The sequence below is a fragment of the Crinia signifera genome, chromosome 6 (assembly GCF_055691185.1).
Source record: "Crinia signifera chromosome 6, ASM5569118v1, whole genome shotgun sequence".
In the NCBI taxonomy this organism is placed as follows: domain Eukaryota; kingdom Metazoa; phylum Chordata; class Amphibia; order Anura; family Myobatrachidae; genus Crinia; species Crinia signifera.
The window spans coordinates 154,790,581-154,810,911 of NC_139222.1; the positions used below are offsets into that span (position 1 = coordinate 154,790,581).

The 20,331-nt window shown below is 43.1% G+C and overlaps 1 protein-coding gene across 1 annotated transcript in view; it reads right to left on the reverse strand.

Annotated features, from left to right (window-relative positions):
- Positions 1-20,331, reverse strand: part of GGT7 (gamma-glutamyltransferase 7) — a 55,683-nt gene that overhangs the window by 3,343 nt on the left and 32,009 nt on the right. The window contains exons 7-14 of the mRNA XM_083147705.1: positions 15,220-15,413; positions 14,222-14,309; positions 9,211-9,338; positions 7,604-7,692; positions 4,954-5,106; positions 4,757-4,874; positions 4,391-4,528; positions 2,408-2,507 (exon numbers count right to left, since the gene is read on the reverse strand). Of these exons, the coding sequence (XP_083003831.1) occupies positions 2,408-2,507; positions 4,391-4,528; positions 4,757-4,874; positions 4,954-5,106; positions 7,604-7,692; positions 9,211-9,338; positions 14,222-14,309; positions 15,220-15,413 (1,008 nt within the window). The remainder of the gene's footprint in view (positions 1-2,407; positions 2,508-4,390; positions 4,529-4,756; positions 4,875-4,953; positions 5,107-7,603; positions 7,693-9,210; positions 9,339-14,221; positions 14,310-15,219; positions 15,414-20,331) is intronic.

The following is a 20,331-nucleotide window of genomic DNA, read 5'->3' on the forward strand; positions in this document are numbered from 1 at the left end:
ATTAATAAGATATGTAACATAAATGTAACTTTATTATATAAAAAGCAAATAAATAAAATAGCTAACAATATGGACCTGTGTGCCACCTGTATATAATTCACAATGAGATTGGCCAGACAGTCAGGGGCGGATTTAGGGAGGAGGGCGCCCCTAGGCACAACAATAATGTTTACTAAGTAGGACAGTTTATAGGGGCAGTATCTGCATGTCCTATCCATTTACACTCTATTTAAGATGGAATATAGTACAGTACAGTGGATATTTTGCAGTTATTGGTACATTTTGGGCTGACAGTACTATCACAGGCATCCAAGTGCCGCCCCCATACATATGCCGCCCCTAGGCCGGTGCCTCACGTGCCTAATGGGAAATTCGGCTCTGCAGACAGTACTCTCTATTTGCCTCCCAAGTATATCCAGAGGCACCAGACCACCCCTGCTCAAAGCCCCATAGAATTGTGGACCCATGTGCAGCTAGCTGCCCAGTGTGTCTATATGTTAAGATGGCCCTATGTCAGGGGTTCCCAAACTTTTTGAAATCACGGCACCCTGGAGTATCAGAATTATTTTCGTAGCACCCCTAGGCCAAAAGTTTCTTATTGATTACTTAAAAAAATATATAAATTGTGTTTATATGTGATCCTTAAGTCCAGTTATGTTGTGGGGGACAGTATTCACTCTGGGTTGTTCACATATTTTATGATTGGAAGCCACAAGCACTGATTTTCCCTTGACCATAAATAAAATGAATTAGGCCTAGACCGCCATCCCAGGGCACCCCTGCAAGTGCTCTGAGGCAAGGAAAGGGACAAGCACAAGGCGAGTCGAGCAGGGCTACGAATAATAATACCAGATGATTGGAAATATATGAAATGTTTTACTCACATTAAAAATTACAATAAAATACACAGTATTACAATAGAATATAACAATATAGGGGAGAAATAAAAGTAAATTGGAATGTTTGGGAACCACTGCCCTATGTGTATCTACATATTTCTATGTATTTTTACAAGTCTGCAACATTTTCTATCTCACCTTCCTTTGATCCCTCACTGTTTATAGCACTCATTTTTTTATTCTAGATTAATATAATAAATCAAACTTTTCGGCAGGGGGGAGCAAATTTATAGTTACGCCACTGCTCACTGGTAGTGCCGCTCCGCACAAATCATGCAGTCACTATTAATAGGTAATTATTGTCTACTATACAGTCATATTTCACAAATGGGTTTTAGATAGAAAAAATATCAAATAAATGAATGTATCAAAGGGTACAATGTCACCCTTCAGTGGAATGACACCAAGAAGAGCCGCATTCACACTCGAACCCTATCCCCTAAATTAGACCGTGTCAGCACATCTGCTATCTGTGGCTATGCAATGTGGCAGATAGCAACACTCGCTGACTAACTGAGCTGATTTAGAAGTCAGTCCCAATCACACCCATTTGTGCTGCGTGAACAGGATGGCAGTCAGTGGCGCAGCAATAGCCCCCACTGCCCTTATGGTGGCTTAGTTGCTCTGGTCACTTTCACACAGGGGCAGTGCCAGCTCCAGGGCAGCACATTTATCATTCAGCGTCTGCGTAGGTGCTGGGCACCCACAGTTGGGTAAAACACAATACAGTAACACCACAGCCGCTGCCCGCCCTACATACTAGCGGGAAAACTATAATCTAATGAACACGTTTGTATTTTGTCAAATTTAAGCCATTTTTTTTATAACTCTCAAAATAAGAAAGCTATTAAAAAAAATCCAAATTTCTAAGTAGTCATTAGGGGACTGGCAGGGGGTTCTAAGGCAAGTCCCAACATTTTTATTTTAGATGTAGGGGTGGGGGGATACCAGGAGCTACTACACCAGGTGATACCAACCCTAATGACGCCTCTGAAGTCATTTGCAGGCATGCCTGTTTTGTAGATGGATTCTACGCTGTGCATGCTCTATAGCTAAGCATGGGTAACTTTGTGCAACCATGATGGATTCATGCACATTTCAGCAACTTGCACTGAGGGGGGAACTGGCAGGCAATGGGTCATTCACATGTAGGATAGGTGTTCCTAGGTGTGTGGTTGGTATGTAAGTATACATTTGTGGGCCAGATGCACTAAGCTTCAAAAGTGATAAAATAGATAGTGATAAACAGCCGGCCAATCAGCTCCTTCTTGCCATGTCACAGACTGTGTTTGAAATTTGTCAGACAGGAGCTGACTGGCTGGTTGTTTATCACTCTCCATTTTATCACTTTTGAAGCTTAGTGCCCTGTAGAGGTGAATGTGTGTTTCTTATTAAACTTCTAATAGCATCTTAGAAATGTTTGCAGCATAACAATGCAGTTTCATAGTAACTTCATTGCTGGTTCAAAATATATCTTATCGTATCAAGAAAAAAGTTGGTCAACTTACTGTCCACTTGAAGAAAGTTGGTCTCAAGATCTGGATGCAGACGCCCCATGGCTACACTTTCACTCAGATTCTTATTAAAAGATAGGACGTTTAGCAGCACCTGAGGATGAAGAAAGGGAAAAGTGGACAGTGACACTATAGGCATGAGGGAAAAAGTATTATAGAGAGAAATAAAGGAAGAGAAAACCAGAAATAGCATCTTGAAATTTGTATTAAAGATTCACATTTCCGCACTACCATCTCAGGTGTGCCATGTACACATGCCCAAGGAAAGGGCACCTCTATAACATTCAGAAACATAATAAAAAAAAAAGCCATATGATAGTTTGGCAGGTGAGCTTTAAACCAGGTAGCAAGAATATATTTAGTTTGCCTATGATGTGTTAGCAGTGAAACAAATGGTTAATACATTGTATTTATTTAAGCAATATGGTCACAGACTACTGCACCCAACCTGAGAATAGTTAGTGCAGATGTGAACCCCATTCCTAGAAATGGCAGTGGAATCCTGTACGTGTATATGTGGGTAAACTTTTTAATTCACCAATCTGTAACAATAGCTTTCCCATGCACCCCTACGTAAGCTACCACGGTAGCACTGATTGGCTATGCTTTAATATAGTGTGCTCCCCATTCATGCCATGTACTGGGCTAGTGATATCACAGACACGTGCACCCAGAGCGAGTGACATCACAGACACATGCCCTCACTGCCAAATTCTCTCCAGTGGTTGATTTTATACACCTGTGGCAATATACACTGTATATATAGAACTTTGCATTTTCAGTTCATATCTTTTCTAACATGATTTGATATTCAGCTTTGGCATAAAATAGATTTGTTGAAACCCTAAAATTACAGTCAAAAACTATGTCTGGCTAACCTATCCTTTAATATAACCTGCTTTTGCTATGTAGCAAATATGAAGCCCCTCAGTGGCGTAACTACAAAATTTGCCAACGCCTCCTTTAGCATCCTCAAAAACGCTCTGCTGTAAGGGGGTGGACATTTTCTAATGGCCATTTTTCAATAACAGCAGGTGGAGCTCCAGGACCGCAGACAAGCAGATCTGTGGGTACCGGCCACAGACCCAGCGGCAGTCGCAAGTGCAGGTCAGTGCAGCAATATCTCCGCAGACCCCTGGTGCCCATATTTACTCAGCGCCTCCCTGCCACCACAAGGACTGCGAGGCTGTTATGCTGGAGTCCCTTCTTCTGTGATCCTGCACGCTTATTGAAGTGAATATGTAAAACCATTATTACCATCTTGCAAGCCAAAATCAATTAAGTGACAATTAATTGACAATTTATGATGAATATCGTATATGTTGCCAAAGGGCTTATATCTTATTAATGTGGTTTTGATGTTTCTTCACTGCCATAACTATAGCGCCGCAGCACCGGCGACGGCGGGGAGGCGCTGACTAAGTGTGGGCGCCTGGGAGACTGTGGGCACTATTGTTACGCCCCCAGCTCCCCCCTCCTTGTGGGTGCAGCGGGGTGCACTTCGGGCAGGGGGGGTCCGTGCGGCACGGATGTAACAGCGATGCTGTCTAGAAGCCGCTGTAAGAGGGTTCCCTGCGGCGCTGTGCAGTGAGTTGGCCCCGGGTCCCTGCAGTGTCTTGGAAATAACTGGCCAGCCAATCAGGGTACGGCCAGTGTTTTCAAAATCAGAAGTGCTTCCCGTGCAGCCACCCGGTTATTTCCAAGACACTGCAAGGACCCGGCACCAACTCACTACACAGCGCCACAGGGAACCCTCTCACTGCGGTTTCTAGACAGCGCCGCAGGTACACCCGCGCCGAACGGACCACCCTGCCCGCTCCCCAGGGGGGTGTTTTAACTGGGCTAGGGTGGCTTTGGGGGAAAGGGGGCGCAAACATTTTCCCGGCGGGGGGGGGGGGCGCAATATTTATTGTTCCGCCACTGACAGAAACTGTGGTGTATTCTAAAAGCCTCAACAAAGCAAATGACTTGCTGTACCTGAGTGATACCAGACAATGCTCGTTCCCCATTCGATCCTCCAAGGGACAGGTATGTACCACACAGGCCCTGTGCTGGTCTCACCACAGTGGGCAGCAGGAAAGAAAGGGGTCTTTTCCCCGGCTCAACAATATTTTGCTGCAGACAAGACAAATGCCATTAAAGGAGCATCAATGATAATAATGTACTATTATTTTGTATATTTCGGACAAGACATATTTCTTACAATACATTTTTTATAATACAATACCAAACATGTGTGCCTTAATGACTGTAATTATGCTGCACTATCGTGCTGCCTTATTATTGCCATAATCCAGATTCTACCACAAAATAAAAGGTTACAGCACTGTGGGTGAGACTTACAGGATTCGGGGAAGAGATATTTGTGCTTTTATTGCTCCATGAAAAATCCAGTATCTGGCTGTTCAGAAGAATCCCTGATGGGGTCATAATCATACTGCCGAAGGGACGGTTTAGAGAACTAAATATAGGGAAAGGATATTAGATGGAATTAGAAAAAAAAGATATTTTATTATGTTTTGCTCATTACTGTTACTTACCTGACAACAGCCACAATGAAGTCATCTGGACCAATAACTAAGGCTTGGCTTGCGGCTGATCCCACGTGCAGAGTGCGGAAAGATGCATAATCACTAGGATCGGCAGCATGGAACGCATCAATCTTCTTCCGGAAAAAACTAGATTCTGCCTTACTGACAGAAGAGAACTCACATTATGCTTCTCAATATGCTCAATGTTGCACAGTTATAGCCTCTTATTGATAAAAAGAACAATGGGGGTAATTCAGCCTAGCGAGCAGGTAAGAACATGTATGAATCGGCCCCAAAATCTCTATGAGTGTTAACTCTGACTATCATTTCCTATTTATCTTTCTATGACGTCACATGCTTATCATCATCCATTCATTATCCATACACCTGAATTGAACTTTAGTGTTAGCCATACTGTTGCTAATATGATGCAAAATGACGCGATTAGTGTCATTTTAGGCACACCCCCTCCCTGCAGACCCGCAAAAATTTGGGATTTTAATCAGTGGGGGAGCAGGGGTGATGTAAGAGAATTGCCCGCCTTTCCTGGGGGGCAGGAGGGGGACCCGACTTGCAGGAGCCTCCCAGCCATTCCGGGTGGGTAGGCAAGTATGCCTAAGATACTTGGAGGGGTGTCTTGGGTTGAGGGTCCACTCCAAGACCAAATCAATTTATTTATGGTCCATGTAACAGGCAAAACCAGCGCTTGCGTGCATTAATCATAACATATGTGCACAAATAGAAGCAAATCCTATCCCTTACCACAAAAATGACGTATAAACACAGTTTACTTAATTTAATATTTGTTCATGTGTTTCTCAATAAGAAACATTAGGACTAGGGGTGCCTTGGAAAAATGTTGATGCTCTAGGGTGCCATGATTCAAATAAGTTTGGGAACCATTGCCCTAACCAACTATATCTACAAGCACAAGGCATCTATCTCTGCAGTAATAGAGACTCACCACTGGTTGTAGCTGTTGCACAGATGTTTAATCACAACTATTATAGGAAGCCATAAACTGAGGCATGCAGAATAACACATACTGTTAATATATAACCCCCCTACAGCTGTAACTGTTCATTTACATTTTATCGTCTACTGTAATTCATTAATAATATGAAATATATGCTGTTAAAGGGACATAGGTCCTGCTGTGCTTCCATTTTCCCCCACAAGTAATGGTGTTTCCCTTGGGAACGTTACAGTCGGACAATGCCCAGAGAACTGTGTAGATTTATTTCTCCAGGCACATAGGTAACTAGTATATATATTGGATGAACTATAGTTGCCGGAAAGTTGGCCTACTAGTGGTCCTCATCGGGCGCCATCATTTCGTTGACACAAGTTGCAGAAGCCTATGTAAGTTCTCACCAGAGTTTAATATTTGTATAATAATTTGATAACTATGTGTTAGTGGAGACATACTGTATGTCTCGGACTTTGGGGTAACCTTGCAATTATCAAAATTTCAAAGGGCAGTTACACTACAAAGACATAGAGCAGCGGTAGGTCTTGTTTTATGCTCATGTGTACATTATGTGGCTATTTATCAAACCTGGAGAAAGCTCTGATTGAATGTTTAAAAATAATGGAGTAGCAACCAGGTTCTAGCTGTCATTTCTCAGAATTGACTAAATAAACGAAAGCTAGAATATTGATTCCCATGGGCAACATGCCTGCTTGTCCTCATAGGAAGGTTTGATAAATCTTCCCCAAAACACACATTCTACTTTATGATGTATAGGTATTTTGTGGGAAATTTACTAAAGGAAATTTGTAAAAAATAGGTGTATTTGTATCCAGAAATACACTTATTTTTTACATTTACTATACCAAAAATATGGCAATTCGTATACGTATTGATGTGCTATTTACCGAATTACCGTATTTTCGGGATAGTAAATGTCAAAAAGAAGTGTATTTCTGGATACAAATACACCTATTTTTTACAAATTTCCTTTAGTAAATATCCCCCTTTATGTCACGATCTGAGATTGTTGTAGACCTTTGGGTATAAAGCTGAAAATTTTACAGAATTTCTTCTCATCTAGGGAACACAAGGATCAGAATAACACTGGAATCAGGGACAGGCCCTTGGACCAGAGACTGCACTGGATCGAGGAACTGGAATCCTCCTAAAAGACCCTTGTACAGTGTCGGATTAAGGGCCTAATTGTCCTGGAGCTGGATATGTTCAATGGTCTATTATAAGAAGTGGAGGAGGTGAGGCCAATGCCATGTAGGCATGTAGGACCCATACATTATAAGTCCCAATGTCTAAATATATAAAAGTAAAAAAATTTCAAAAATATGTAAAATAGAAATGTCATTTTAATACTTATGATTTATGGCCAGCTGATGTCGGTCTGGTGATCATCATGCTGTCATGAAAGTCAGCCTATTTTAAGGTGGAGGCCTGGAGCTGCAGCTCCATCTGTACTGTTGTTAATTTGGCCCCGCCCTTGAACCAGTGGTGATGTTCTCAATTCCAGCACCTGAACCCAGGAGCCTGGAGCTGGAACCACCTACTGGGAACCCAGTAGAATGTGATAACATCAACTGAAGAACAAGAACTGTTAGAACCTTGAGCACCGACTTTGGGAACCACTGTGGTAGAGTGTGATTGGTGCATGGAACTCAGCATAGCGGTATTCACCTCAGTATCTCTGCTACGTAGCCGGCCACTGTTTGATCAAAAGAGGGGTCCCCTAATTTGCTGGCACACCCAAGAGCTATTTTTAGAGTCTGCAATAAAACAAACAAGAAACAAGTAAGCAGAGATCATGTATTACCCTACTGCATATGACTGACATAGTAATAATATCATAGTCTGTGAGCTGCAAGATTTAATTTATCCACAAATGTAAAAATGTAACCCCCCCCCCCCTCTCCGCCGACCTGTCCCCTCACCCCTGTGCACGGTTGCAAATGTTTTTGCAGATGTGTACACTGGTGGAAAGCTATTCAGAAATATTCACCATCGAATGGATTCCCTCTGCTCGCAGCCCCAGAGTCAGTCTAGACTGACTTGGTGGCTACAAAGGCCACAGGGAGAAGGAGGCCGCTGCTGACATTAGTGTCCCTCCCTCTCAACGTCCGGGCAACGCCTGCGGTTTCTGGGGCACTCCTGCAAACAAATTTGCAGCAGTGAACCGTGGCAGGAATTAGCGTGTACAGGGCAGCGTTTGCCCGATCGCTGGGCTTCGAAGATTCGCAGTCCAGCAATCAGGTCTGAATCAGGCCCAAGGTCTGGTCTGCAATAGGGTGTAAGAGGAGACACATCTCTAAGCACTGCAGGGCTCTGTGTCAGTGAATCACAGATGTAGAAACTGTGGGTGAGATTTAATAGGATGAGAGATTCAGAAAATGAGAGATTTTGTGAGAAATCTACAGTTTTTTTAAAGCGGCAATCATTTACACTGCAAAATCAAACTGATTTTGCAGTGTAAATGATTGCCGCTTTAAAAAAACCTGGAGATTTCTCACAAAATCTCTCACTTTCTGAATCTCTCATCCTATTAAATCTGGGTGTGGTATGATTCACCGACAGTCGGGATCCCGACAGTCATGATCCCGACTGCCTGGTCTCAAACAGCGTGGCCAGCGCAACAAAGCCCCTTGCGGGCACGCTGCGCTCGCCACCTATTCTATTCTCCCTCTATAGGGGTCGTGGACCCCACGAGGGAAAATAGCCGACGGCCGTCGGGAACCCCGCCGTCAGTGTTTTAACAGTCGGGATCCCGACGTCGGGTTAATGACTGTCGGGATCCCGACTGTCGGGACCCCGTCCGGCAGCCATTAAATCTCACCCATTATTTTTAGCACAGCTGTTTTTAAACAGCAATTTAGATTTGAGTTTGGACTCGCCCCTCACAAAATCTAAATCTCTGCACATTTTACTTCAACTTGCCAGGTCTTCCTGGTGGCACGCTCTATGGAATAACCCTTAAACCAATTGAAGTGCAGTTCTTGGGGTGTCTGTACTGCTTGACTCCAGTACCATGTCTGTGCACACCATGCAGAAACAGCTAGCGAGACCTCCCACCTTCATACACCTGGCCAGCACTCCAACATATCCAGGTAACAGTGTGCCTCACCCGGCTGCTGGGCTGGCATAGCTCTACTGACCATGGTAGTCCCCAATAAGTAGGGCAGAATCCTGAGATCCCATATCAAAGCTCATCAATATTTGATCCTAGTTTTCAGTGTTACTTGTTCATCCATTTGCCTACTTTATATCACAGATCCCAGTCTGAAACTTACCTCCGCTATCCAATGCAAGGCAAAAGAACGAGGTGTATGCTTGGTAAGATTCGCCCCTTCCAGGATATTGAGAGCAGTTATGAGGGCAGGGCCAGAATGTGGGGCAGGAGGGGCAAACACAAGATGACCTATAAAACAAAATATATTATAATTTTTCTTTACGAAAACTGACCAATGCTATATGTTGGCAGAACACTATCCATACATGCACTATGGGCCTGATTCAGACCTGATTGAGAAATTGGTTAGAATACAAGCGCCCTTGCATATTATAATTGTGGGCCGCCATGATCTGGGTTAACACCCAGGGGGCGGTGGACAGTCCAAAATGGCAAGGCCTAAAATTGTAAATGATCGGACTGAATGGCAAACTGGAGAAAGCTCTGATTGAATGTTTAAATAAGCATCCTGAATGTCAAACTCTGCCATTCCCACAGTTCCAGTGCCAGAATAATGGATCTAATCGATTCCGTGGGAAACCTTGTGACGTGTAAGAATCTGTCCAGATCCTTCAAACTGAGATTGGGTCTGTAGGAGCCGTCCGGCTACCGAACCAGAAAAAAGTTGGCGCAAGTTGGGTACTACCTATACGATATTGCTAATGAACAAGATTGTTAAAGATAAAGTCGGAACTTCAGGGCAAATTATATAAACTGGGGTAGCCAACCCTAGTCCTTGAGAGCTACCAACCAGCGGCGTAACTATAGCACCGCAGCCCCCGCCACCGCGGGGGGGCGCTGTGCATGTGGGGGCACCGGGGGCTGCGGTGCTATAGTTACACCCCCCCCCCATCCCCCGCAGACTTACCTATCTCGCTGGTCCCGGCGGCTCCGTTCTTCTGCTGAGGACCACCACAAAATGGCCGCCCTCATATAGCACACAGTTCTCTGAAACTGTCTGCTGTATGGGGGCGGCCATTTTGTGGTGGTCCTCAGCAGAAGAAGAACGGAGCCGCCGGGACCAGCGCGATAGGTAAGGCTGCAGGGGATTGGGGGGGGTTTGCATGGGCGGCGGGGGATTGGGGGTGCTTGGCGGGGCGGGGGGTATCCCCCCCCCCTAACGGCGGGGGGGCGCCCAAAACTTAGTTACGCCACTGCTACCAACAGTGCATGTTTTGCAGGTCTCCTCACAGAATCACAAGTGAGCTAATTAGCTCCATCTGTGGATCTTTTAAAATGTGTCAGTGAGTAATGAGTGCAGCTGTGCAGCAGCTAGGTTGTCTGGAAAATGTGAACTGTTGGTAGCTCTCGAGGGCTAGGGTTGGCTACCACTGATATAGAGCATACAAACTGAACAATATTGCTAATGATATCTTTCAGTGGCGTCATCCAGCCCACACTGAACATGCAATTGTTGACTATAGGGTAAATTTACGAAAGCTTCTAAAAATGAAAAGAAAATGACCCTCAGGAGCGCACATTGTTAACAATATAGTGCATACACACTAGATTATATGCACAATGGCTCCACCTCCCTACCACTTCCTGTAGGTATTCATCCTCTTTAGATGAGCTCACTAGCTCTAGTTCCCTTTCAGAATCCAATTCAAGCTTTTAACACAACCTAAAGGTGGCCATACATCAGAAAGATATTGTACCCAATCATACAATCTCAATTGATTGTAAGATGGATTATATGCAGATTGTGTGCATATCTTGTGTACACAATCATACAATCATGCAGCAGATGGATTGTATGACTGATTGTAAGATGGATTGTATGCAGATTGTGTGCACATCTTGTGTACACAATCATACAGCAGATGGATTGTATGACTGATTGTATGATGGATTGGGAGTAGATTGTGTGTCCAAAAACCACCAAGGACTGCCGGGGATTTCAAGGGAAATTGTACACAATCATGAGCGCAATCGATCTTAAGATCGATCTTTCTGATGTATGGCCAGCTTTACAAAGCTATCACGCACTCCTGTCCCATATACATCTCTGACTTTATCTCCCATTACACTTCCATCCTTCCTCTTGGCTCTGTTAATGCACGCTGCCTCTACCCCAAAATAATTACTTCCTCCCATTCTTGCCTCCAAGATTTTGCACGTGCTGCTCCCTATCTCTGCATTTCTCCACTTCTCCCCCATCAGACTCTCCACCTTTCTCTCAAGACCCACTTCTTCATCAAACCTGTTACTGACTACATACATATAAAAAGTGAGCAAGCTTAGTATGTTGTTCTTATATATGGCAAAGTATTTCACATGGAGAACTGGAGAAACCTAACTATTGCTAGCTGTCCAAGTGAGTAAGTTTCACAGGCACGGAAAACGCAATAATCGATAACCAGACTTTATAGCGACAATAACATATAAGATCCACATATTTATCCTGGATCCCGTGAGATATCACCCTGAAAATGGGACATTTTTCCACACAAAAAACCCCCAAGAGCTTAAATTTGAACAGCCAGATAATAAACATTTGTCAAAAATCAGAAAATGATTGGGGCTAATTGAATACCCTGCAAAGTATATATAAAGACATTGATACAAATAATAAAATATGACATTAATAGAAAAAAAGTATAAAAACACCCCAAATAGGGATGCCAATCCCGGGGCATTTGTTCAATTTCAGCATCCCTAAAAAAGCACGCCTTTCCCCCCACACGACCTCCCCGCAGATATACTTATTAGTGAGGCAGAGAGTAGCTGTGCTGGGGGTTCGTGTCTCCGGGCGGAAGTATCAGTAGGGCTGGAGGTGCGTCTGGTAACGGAGAACTGTTGTGCTGCCGGGAGTGGGGAAACGTCGCTGCGGCCTGTGCAGCGTGACAGTAAGAGTTAATGCTGTGCAGGCCACACGCTGTGGTTGGAAACAGCCGGGCAGCGCCTGAGCGGGTGCTCAGGCGCTGCCCGGCATTAGACTACGCATGCACGTCTAATCCCCCTGCCCGGATACTCCAATCCCGGGATTGAAATCCCAGGCATTTTGGGGCCAAATACCGGAATCCCCCCGATCCCAGGATTGGCCACCCTAACCCCAAATAGTAAAATATAACAATAAATTCAATGAGATTTGATATTCAACTGATTTTCTTAATTTATTACCTGTCCAAGGTGTGACTTTAATAATGCAGATAATTATAAGTTATCTGCATTATGAAAGACATCATTACAGTCCTTGGATAAATAATATTCCATCCACAAGGTTAAATTAGAAGCCTTACATAACCGCCCAGTATGGTATGCATTTAGAGTGAGAAGCAAACACAACTAAAAGGTGGAATTTTCTTATACAGGCTGCAATCTCTTGCATAGTCATGGTTTTGTACCTTCCAGCCACTAGTGTATTTGTACTGGGTGCAGTGTTTGCGGGGCAAATGGGCCCCCAGGATCCTACATTGTATAACTTATACCTATTTTTTTCATCACTTACCGCCCACGTCACGGCGGATATTTTTCTGGCATTTCACACATGTGTAGTAAGGAAATCACTGGGAAATGGTTGGTCCGGAGACCAGCACTGCCAGCTAGAGAGGAAGGAGCCCAAGCGGAGACTACACATGACCCTCCTCTTTTCTAGAAGCGCCTCTGCTTTTTTCCTGTAGTACAGTATTCTTTATCGGACTCAGAGAGCACCACCTACCCCTATTTATTACAGTACACGTACAAGCGATTTGAATAGTTGGTCAATTTACATACACTTTATCTCCCTTGTATACCCACCAAATATGATGTTAAATATTTAGGCGTACAAGGAGGAGTCTAGTGCGGATACTCAGTTCCTCTTTAATAACATAGATGATAATAGTCAGAGTCCAATTGGTTTCTATGGGCAGCATCTACACTTTTGAAAACCTTCGTTTTAGTAAATATACTACAATATACCTGAACAGATTTAGTGATGCCAGGCTGCAGGTCCTAGCACTATTTTATAGTATAACAACATGGCATGTACTGGGTACCTTCTAATTGGATTGGTTCATCATTTTAAAGAAGACCCTTATGTGATTTTGAGGAATAAGCTAAACCGATGTATAAGTGTTTAGGATTTCCAAATAGAGATGTTTCTGATTTGTGATAAAAAATATGCCACTTATTTGATTGAATGTACGTTTGGCCTGCAGTGTGTAAGTCACACGGCGACACAGGATGCATAAAATACAGGGAAATGTGATTATTAAGTATGCTAATCATAGTGTTTCAAAACATTTAGTCTACACATAATAGTGAGTCAAAAGATATGAAGATTACAGGTATTGAACATATTACATCATGAGGAGGCTGTAGATTCCAAACACTGTGTCAGTGGATGGCATATTGGATGTTTTGGCAATTGAGTGGCCTGTGGTCTTACATTTTGGGTGCTTTCTGGGGAATGCCTTAAAGCTATTGCCTGAATATCATTCCAGTTTAATATTAGATGGATCAAAGCCCTTCCAAAGAAACCACAGAAAAGCAATGGCCCTCATTCTGATCAGATCGCTCCCCTGCGTGTTCGCACAGGGGAGCGATGTTTTGCCACTGCGCATGCACATAAACATTTATGCACATGTGCAGCCTCCTTGGGTGAGCGGGCATGGCAAATTCATTATTCGCCGGCCCATTCGCATGGAGCGGGGTGGGTGGGGAGCGGCAGCCATGGGTAGCGCCCATGGGAATGTCCAGCAAGGGGAGCGGGCGGCGTTTGATTGGCTTGCAAATCTGTAAGATCTGCAACTTTGCTAGTCAACCAGAATGAGGGCCCATGTCTCAAGTTCAATTAATGTATGCATATATATATTCATGCCCTAGGGACTCGGAGTGTACAGTAATTGTTCTATGTTCTACACTACTGTGAGCTTTCTCATGTAGTCACATGAGGACCATGGGAAAAGGCGTGCAGGTACCGTGGAGTAAGTAAAAAATGGACTGGGAACAGGGAGGAACAGCCCTATAATGGCTTCTAGGCTTTAGAAGAAATCTTGATATTATTTTAAATGACATCAAATTATTTCCCCCCTTTTACTTATGTAAATATATGTTGTTGTTTTTGAAATATGTTTTAACATTGCTACCTTGATAGACAGTTTGCACTGGCTTCTCCACAGAAACAGTGTAGTTGCTGAAATCTTCTTCTGATATCACTCCGCCTTGTATATTAACCTGACAAAAAAGAGTGTAAATCGTCATAAAAACTTTTAAAAATAATTCAACAGCATATCATGTAAAACAAACTACCTAACATGAGCAATTCTTTTTTGGTTGGTAATATCCAATACACAGAACAATGGCACACTATGCAATCTACACCATGCATTCTCTAATGGTTAGAGAATCCTATATGGTGGCTGGCCACACCCCCTCTTGGGTTGGACACACCCCTAAGAATTAGCTCTTCCACCACATTTCCCCCAAGTGTAGGATGTCTTGCACAAAGATGTATTGACTGTAAAAATGAATTGAAACACTAGATTAGATAGAAGAACTCCACTGTATTAATTATGTGACCTTTGAAGATAACATATTGCAAAAGGTTTTATGTATGTGTATCTTTATAGCAATTATTTTACAGTATGTTCTTTATTTGGAATTAATAACAATTAACTTACAGTAAGCTGCAGAGGTTTTTTTTTTTTAGTAATTCCTGAATAACCCCAATTTGATTACATAATGTAATAAGATGTTACAAATTAAAAAGGGGGGTGGATGTTTACAATGACCAATGTATATAAAGGGATCGTCCAGTATCTCCTAGGAATACTCACCTTACAATAACCCATACTCCTTATAACTCCCACGCCAAAGAGCCTAGTGAATTGTGAAACTGGCATGGGTGAAGACTGATTGTGCAAGACATGTGAGATCTCAGCTTGTCCAGCCAATTGCAACCTGACACATTAAATTACAGTACAGAACTACCTCTAATGTGGGAGAGGAAGTACACATTCATCAGACTATATAGATGTTAACATCACTTGAGATTCCACACTCGCTGGGTGTAAAAGGTCCCGTGCAAGAACAGCATTTCTAAATGTAATTCATAATATAAATGTGGCATAGCCATTTGTCTCACCTCAGCAACCATTTCCCGTGTCAGGTTGCTGCTGTAGAATGCTTCCACCCCTCTTGCTGCTACTTCATGCAAAATTGCTGCTAGGTCGAGCCTTCTGACAAAGGTCCCTGGTGTCAAAGGGAGTCCATGTGGGAAGAAGACCTCTTGAAAACTGGGAGACAGACCATCTTCCTTCAATTCACTGATGGCATTAGCTGGCATAAATGAAACAATTAGAAACTGAATGCATTCCTCTTAGTTGAAATAGGAAGTATCAAACTCATTCTTAAGCAGGGGACACTCAATGTGATGTGTGTAGGGTGGCCAATCCCGGGATCGGCGGGATCCCAGGATTTGGCCACAAAATGTCCGGGATTTCAAACCCGGGATTGGACTATCCAATCCCGGGATTTCGGGATTAGACTGCGCATGCGCAGTCTAATGCCGGGCACCGTCTGAGCAGCCGCTCAGACGCTGCACGGCTGTTCCGGACACGGTGTGTGGCCTGCGCAGCGTGATTCGGTCATAGGTCACGCTGCGCAGGCCGCAACGTGGCATCCCCAGCATCCGGAAGACGTCTCCCGCATCATACCTGACGTGCCTCCCAGCCGCTGCATCATTTCCGACGCCTGCCCCTGCACCATTGCCGCCTGCCGCCGCACCTCTGCCGCATGCCCCTGCACCACTGCCGCCTGCCCCCGCGCCTCTGCCGCCTGCCCCCGCACCACTGCCGCCTGCCCCCCTCCACAGCTCCAAAAACATAAATTATGTGGGGGTACAGCGGCAATATTCCCGGGACTGAAAAAATGCCCCGGGATTGGCATCCCTAGATGTGTGTAGCCAGCAACATAATGGCTGTCAGGGCTGTCTCCCATAGTTAAACTGGCCCCACATTCTCTGTTTAAAGTTGTCCATGCAACAAAATAATTACTAGTAAGGACAAAGTCCAGAAAAATTATACTTGTGTACTTCCACATGACATGACAGTTGGATGTTTTAACCCAATAAATGCTTTTCCAACCTTATTTTGAACATATTTATTGTATCTGCCGACACAACCTCTCCAGGAAGAGAGTTCCAAAGTTTGACTGCTCTGACCGTAAATATTTTTTTTCTTTTGAGGGAACGAAATTTTCTTTCCTCTAATCTAAATTTGTGTCCTCACATCCTAGATTCCTTTCTTGCAGTAAAAAGGGTGCTTGAGATTTCCTTATATTGGCCCCTGATATATTTGTACATGTTGAGCATGTCCCCTCTAAAACGTCTCTTCTCTAGTGTAAATAGTCCCAGCTTGCTTAATCTCTCTTCGTAGCTCAAATTCTCCATTCCCCTAATAAGCTTTGTTGCTCTTCTTTCCAATTCTATGATGTCCTTTTTATAGTGTGGGGCCCAGAACTGTACCCCATATTCAAGGTGTGGTCTAACCAATGCCTTGTACAGTGGCATAATTACTTTTGAGTCCGTAGTTTCCATGCCCCTTTTAATACATGCTAGAATTCTGTTGGCCTTTTTTGTTGCAATGTGACATTGAACACTGCACCCCAGCTTATTATCTATATGGACTCCTAGATCCTTTTCAAGTGCTAAAGTTCCTAATGCCTCCCCGCTTAGGTTGTAACTTGCACACTGGTTACGTCTCCCGAGATGCATAACCTTGCATTTATCCACATTGAACCTCATCTTCCACTTTTTAGCCCACTCATCTAGCTTGTTAAGATCATTTTGAAGTATGTTCACATCCTCTGTTGATTTAATATCTCTACTCAGTTTTGTGTCATCAGCAAAGATGGATACATTGCTGAGAATCCCCATCCCAATATCGTTAATATATATGTTAAACAAGATGGGCCCCAGTACCGAACCCTGTGGCACTCCACTTAGTACTGGTATCATAGTTGATACTGCACTGTTCACAACCACTCTTTGTTCTCTATTACACAGCCAGTCCCCTACCCATCTACAGATATTTGCCCCTAATCCCAGGTCCTCCATTTTATTTATCAATCTCATGTGTGGTACTGTATCAAATGCTTTTGCAAAATCAAGGAAGACCACATCTACTGCGTTTCCATTATCAAGGTTTTTGCTGACATCCTCATAGAAGCCTAGTAAATTGGTCTGGCAGGAACGATTTTTCACAAACCCATGTTGGTTAATACTAAGTAAACTATGAAGGTCTAAATATTCCAGGATACCATCCCTTAAAATTCCTTCAAATATTTTACCCACTATTGATGTTAAGCTCACAGGCCTGTAATTTGCAGGGTCATCCCTTTTAGCTTTTTTGAATATTGGCACTACCTCTGCTATTCTACAGTCTTTTGGTACCATACCTGTTGATAGTGAATTTTCAAAAATGCAATATAGAGGGGTCGCTAGTTCCTCCCTTAATTCCATTAGTACCCTAGGATGTATCCCATCTGGCCCTGGTGATTTGTTAGGTTTTTTTTTTGCTGAGCCTCAAAATTATATCATCGGTCGAGAGATCCATATTGAGATCCGGCTTGTTTGTCCCAGTTGCGGTATCTGTGCTTTCCGCTATCTGCTCTCCCCTAGTAAACACAGTCTTACTGGTAAATTTACTGCAGCTCTAAAAAAAAAGAAAAGGTGATTCTGTCTAAAATTTCTTTATTGCATCCTTCAAAAATTATAGACAGTATCTGATTGGTTTCTATGGGTAGCATCACCTCCTTTCATTTTTAGCTTTAGTAAATTTACCCCTTAAAGTCTATATTAATAGTGTACATAATTTTTTTTTGCTAAATAAACTGTTATCAGATATATGTGTTTTAATATTGCCTACTGGTTGATGTCACACAATGTTCTCTCTCAGTGGGGCCAGGGCCGGCTCTACCATTAGGCAGCTTTAAGCAGCTGTCTAGGGCGCCGGGATCTGGGGGCGCCATCGAGCCTGCCTATCAAAAAATCAAGGGTGTCTATGTTGTACTTAATGCAGGTGGCTGTTGTGGAACTTCTAAGACCTCACCTTTATACTTGCTGCCACCTCCTATGTGTACTCTGTTGTGGGTGTCAAAAGGTGGCCTCCAGGAAAAGCAGGAGACTTGCCTACCTTCCCGGGGGGCTGGGAGTACCACTTGTTTTTTTGGGAGCCTCCCTGCCATTCTGGAATGTTAGGTACGTATGCCTTAAGGGGTTGGAAAGTGGGTATTTGTGGCAACGGGGGGAGGGGGGGTCTCCTTTTTATATGCTTTCAGTGTTACTAAGGCTACAAATGTTTTCAAGCTATTGATGACTATTGTGTACTATAGAGCAGGGGTTCCCAATCTTTTTTGAACCACGGCACCCTAGAGTATCTGAATTTTTTCACGGCACCCCATGGCCCAAAAATAAGAAATAAATAAAAGGTGAATAAATGTAACATTAAGTAGATTGGGTTTATATGTGATTATTAGGGTCAGTTATGTGGTAATGGGCATTCTGTTTGCTTCTGTTTGTACACATTTTTTGATTGGCAGCCACCAGCACTGGTTTTGCCCATAAATAATTAACCATAAATTATTTGAATTGGTCCTGGACCACCAACCCGCGGCACCCCTGCAATTGTCCCGAGGCACCCCAGAGAGCCACTTCACACTTTGGGAACCACTACTATAGAGTGTCCCCTTTATTTATTGTCTGTATTTATCCAGAGATTGAGCTGGTCATTTATTTTCATCTTTACTATTATGCTTTTTGTGATGTCTTTACTTTTTCTCATCTATAAAATGTTTTCTTTCACTGTGCAACTATGTGTGTTTTTTTTTTCTTCCTGTTCTATACTGTTATACATTTTGGTTTTAGATTAAGTTGTGATGTAGTCATTGGTTGGTTTTCAGGAGTAACAGAAGTGTTTGGAGACTGTGAAAGTGTGCTATGCCAGAACTCTTTGGAAGTGACATCACTGACACTGGTGAAAGGGGTCAGAGTTCAGACCAAATGTCATTAAAGTCAAACATGATGACATCATTTTTCCAATCTTCAGCTATATATATATATATATCTCATAAAATAAGATACTGCCATGTAATTAATATCTTTTATAGTATATATTTATTGGGCAATTTCAGTTCATTACTTGAACCACACCCATGTCTCTCAAATATGATATTAAAATGCAATGTGCAAAGTCTCTTGGACTTAAAACACTAACAATCTGATTGTTTCCTTAACCCCTTTGAGGCAGAGGACAAATGGGGATCATCATCCGTGTATACATTAAAACTGCAGATGATGAGTTATCCACAACAAAGTGCCCCACTTACCTTGTCCTGACAGGCCCTAATCACTGGTGGAGAGTCCAGTACTGGAGCAGTTAGGTTGGTGTTCACATGTGCCAATGCAATTTTTTTTATTATTCTTTAAAATACAGGCAGAGAGGGGAGGAGAGGGAGGAATTTAAGCATAGTTGCCTACCCTCCTGCATTCTGCAGGAGACTCCCTGACATTGCAGCAATCTCCCTCTCTCCCTCATTAGTTTAGCAATCTCCCTCATTTCACCTAGCCCACATTACACTTTTGGGAGAAAAAGGAATGAGAGATAGATACATTTACATTGAATCATCAGCACCATTTCCCAGCACTTATATAAGTACAGTAGCTCTTACTAACTGCTTTGGGGATCATCTACAGTTGTATATAAGTCATTTTAAAAGATTCCTCTCAGATGTAGCAGTATACACCCACGCTTCTAGGTGCCACGTTCACAATCTCTTTTCACAATTTCTCCATATATGGAACTAGACATGCCCTTAAAGTGGGGCGCTGTGCAAAATTCTGCTACCAACTATAATCTCCCTGAAACTAGTTTTCAAAAGTAGGCAAGTATGATTTTAAGTCCTCTACCTCCACAACACTGATACATACAGCTGCAAAACCCTTGTTTTACCCTCTTTTAAACATTGCGTATCCACAAAACTTGAATTTCAAGAAAGAGGATAAATACAAGGCAAAACTCTCTTTAAGTGCCAGATGTATCAAGCTTCAAAAAGTGATAAAGTGGAGAGTGATAATTAGAAGCTGATTGGCCATTGATAAAGCTGTACTCCTCCAAACAGCAAAACGCGTCAGAGGCTATTGGACCAGACTTTAACCCTCTGTCTACAACTGCAATTGAGCCGGATCAGCCTGTTATCT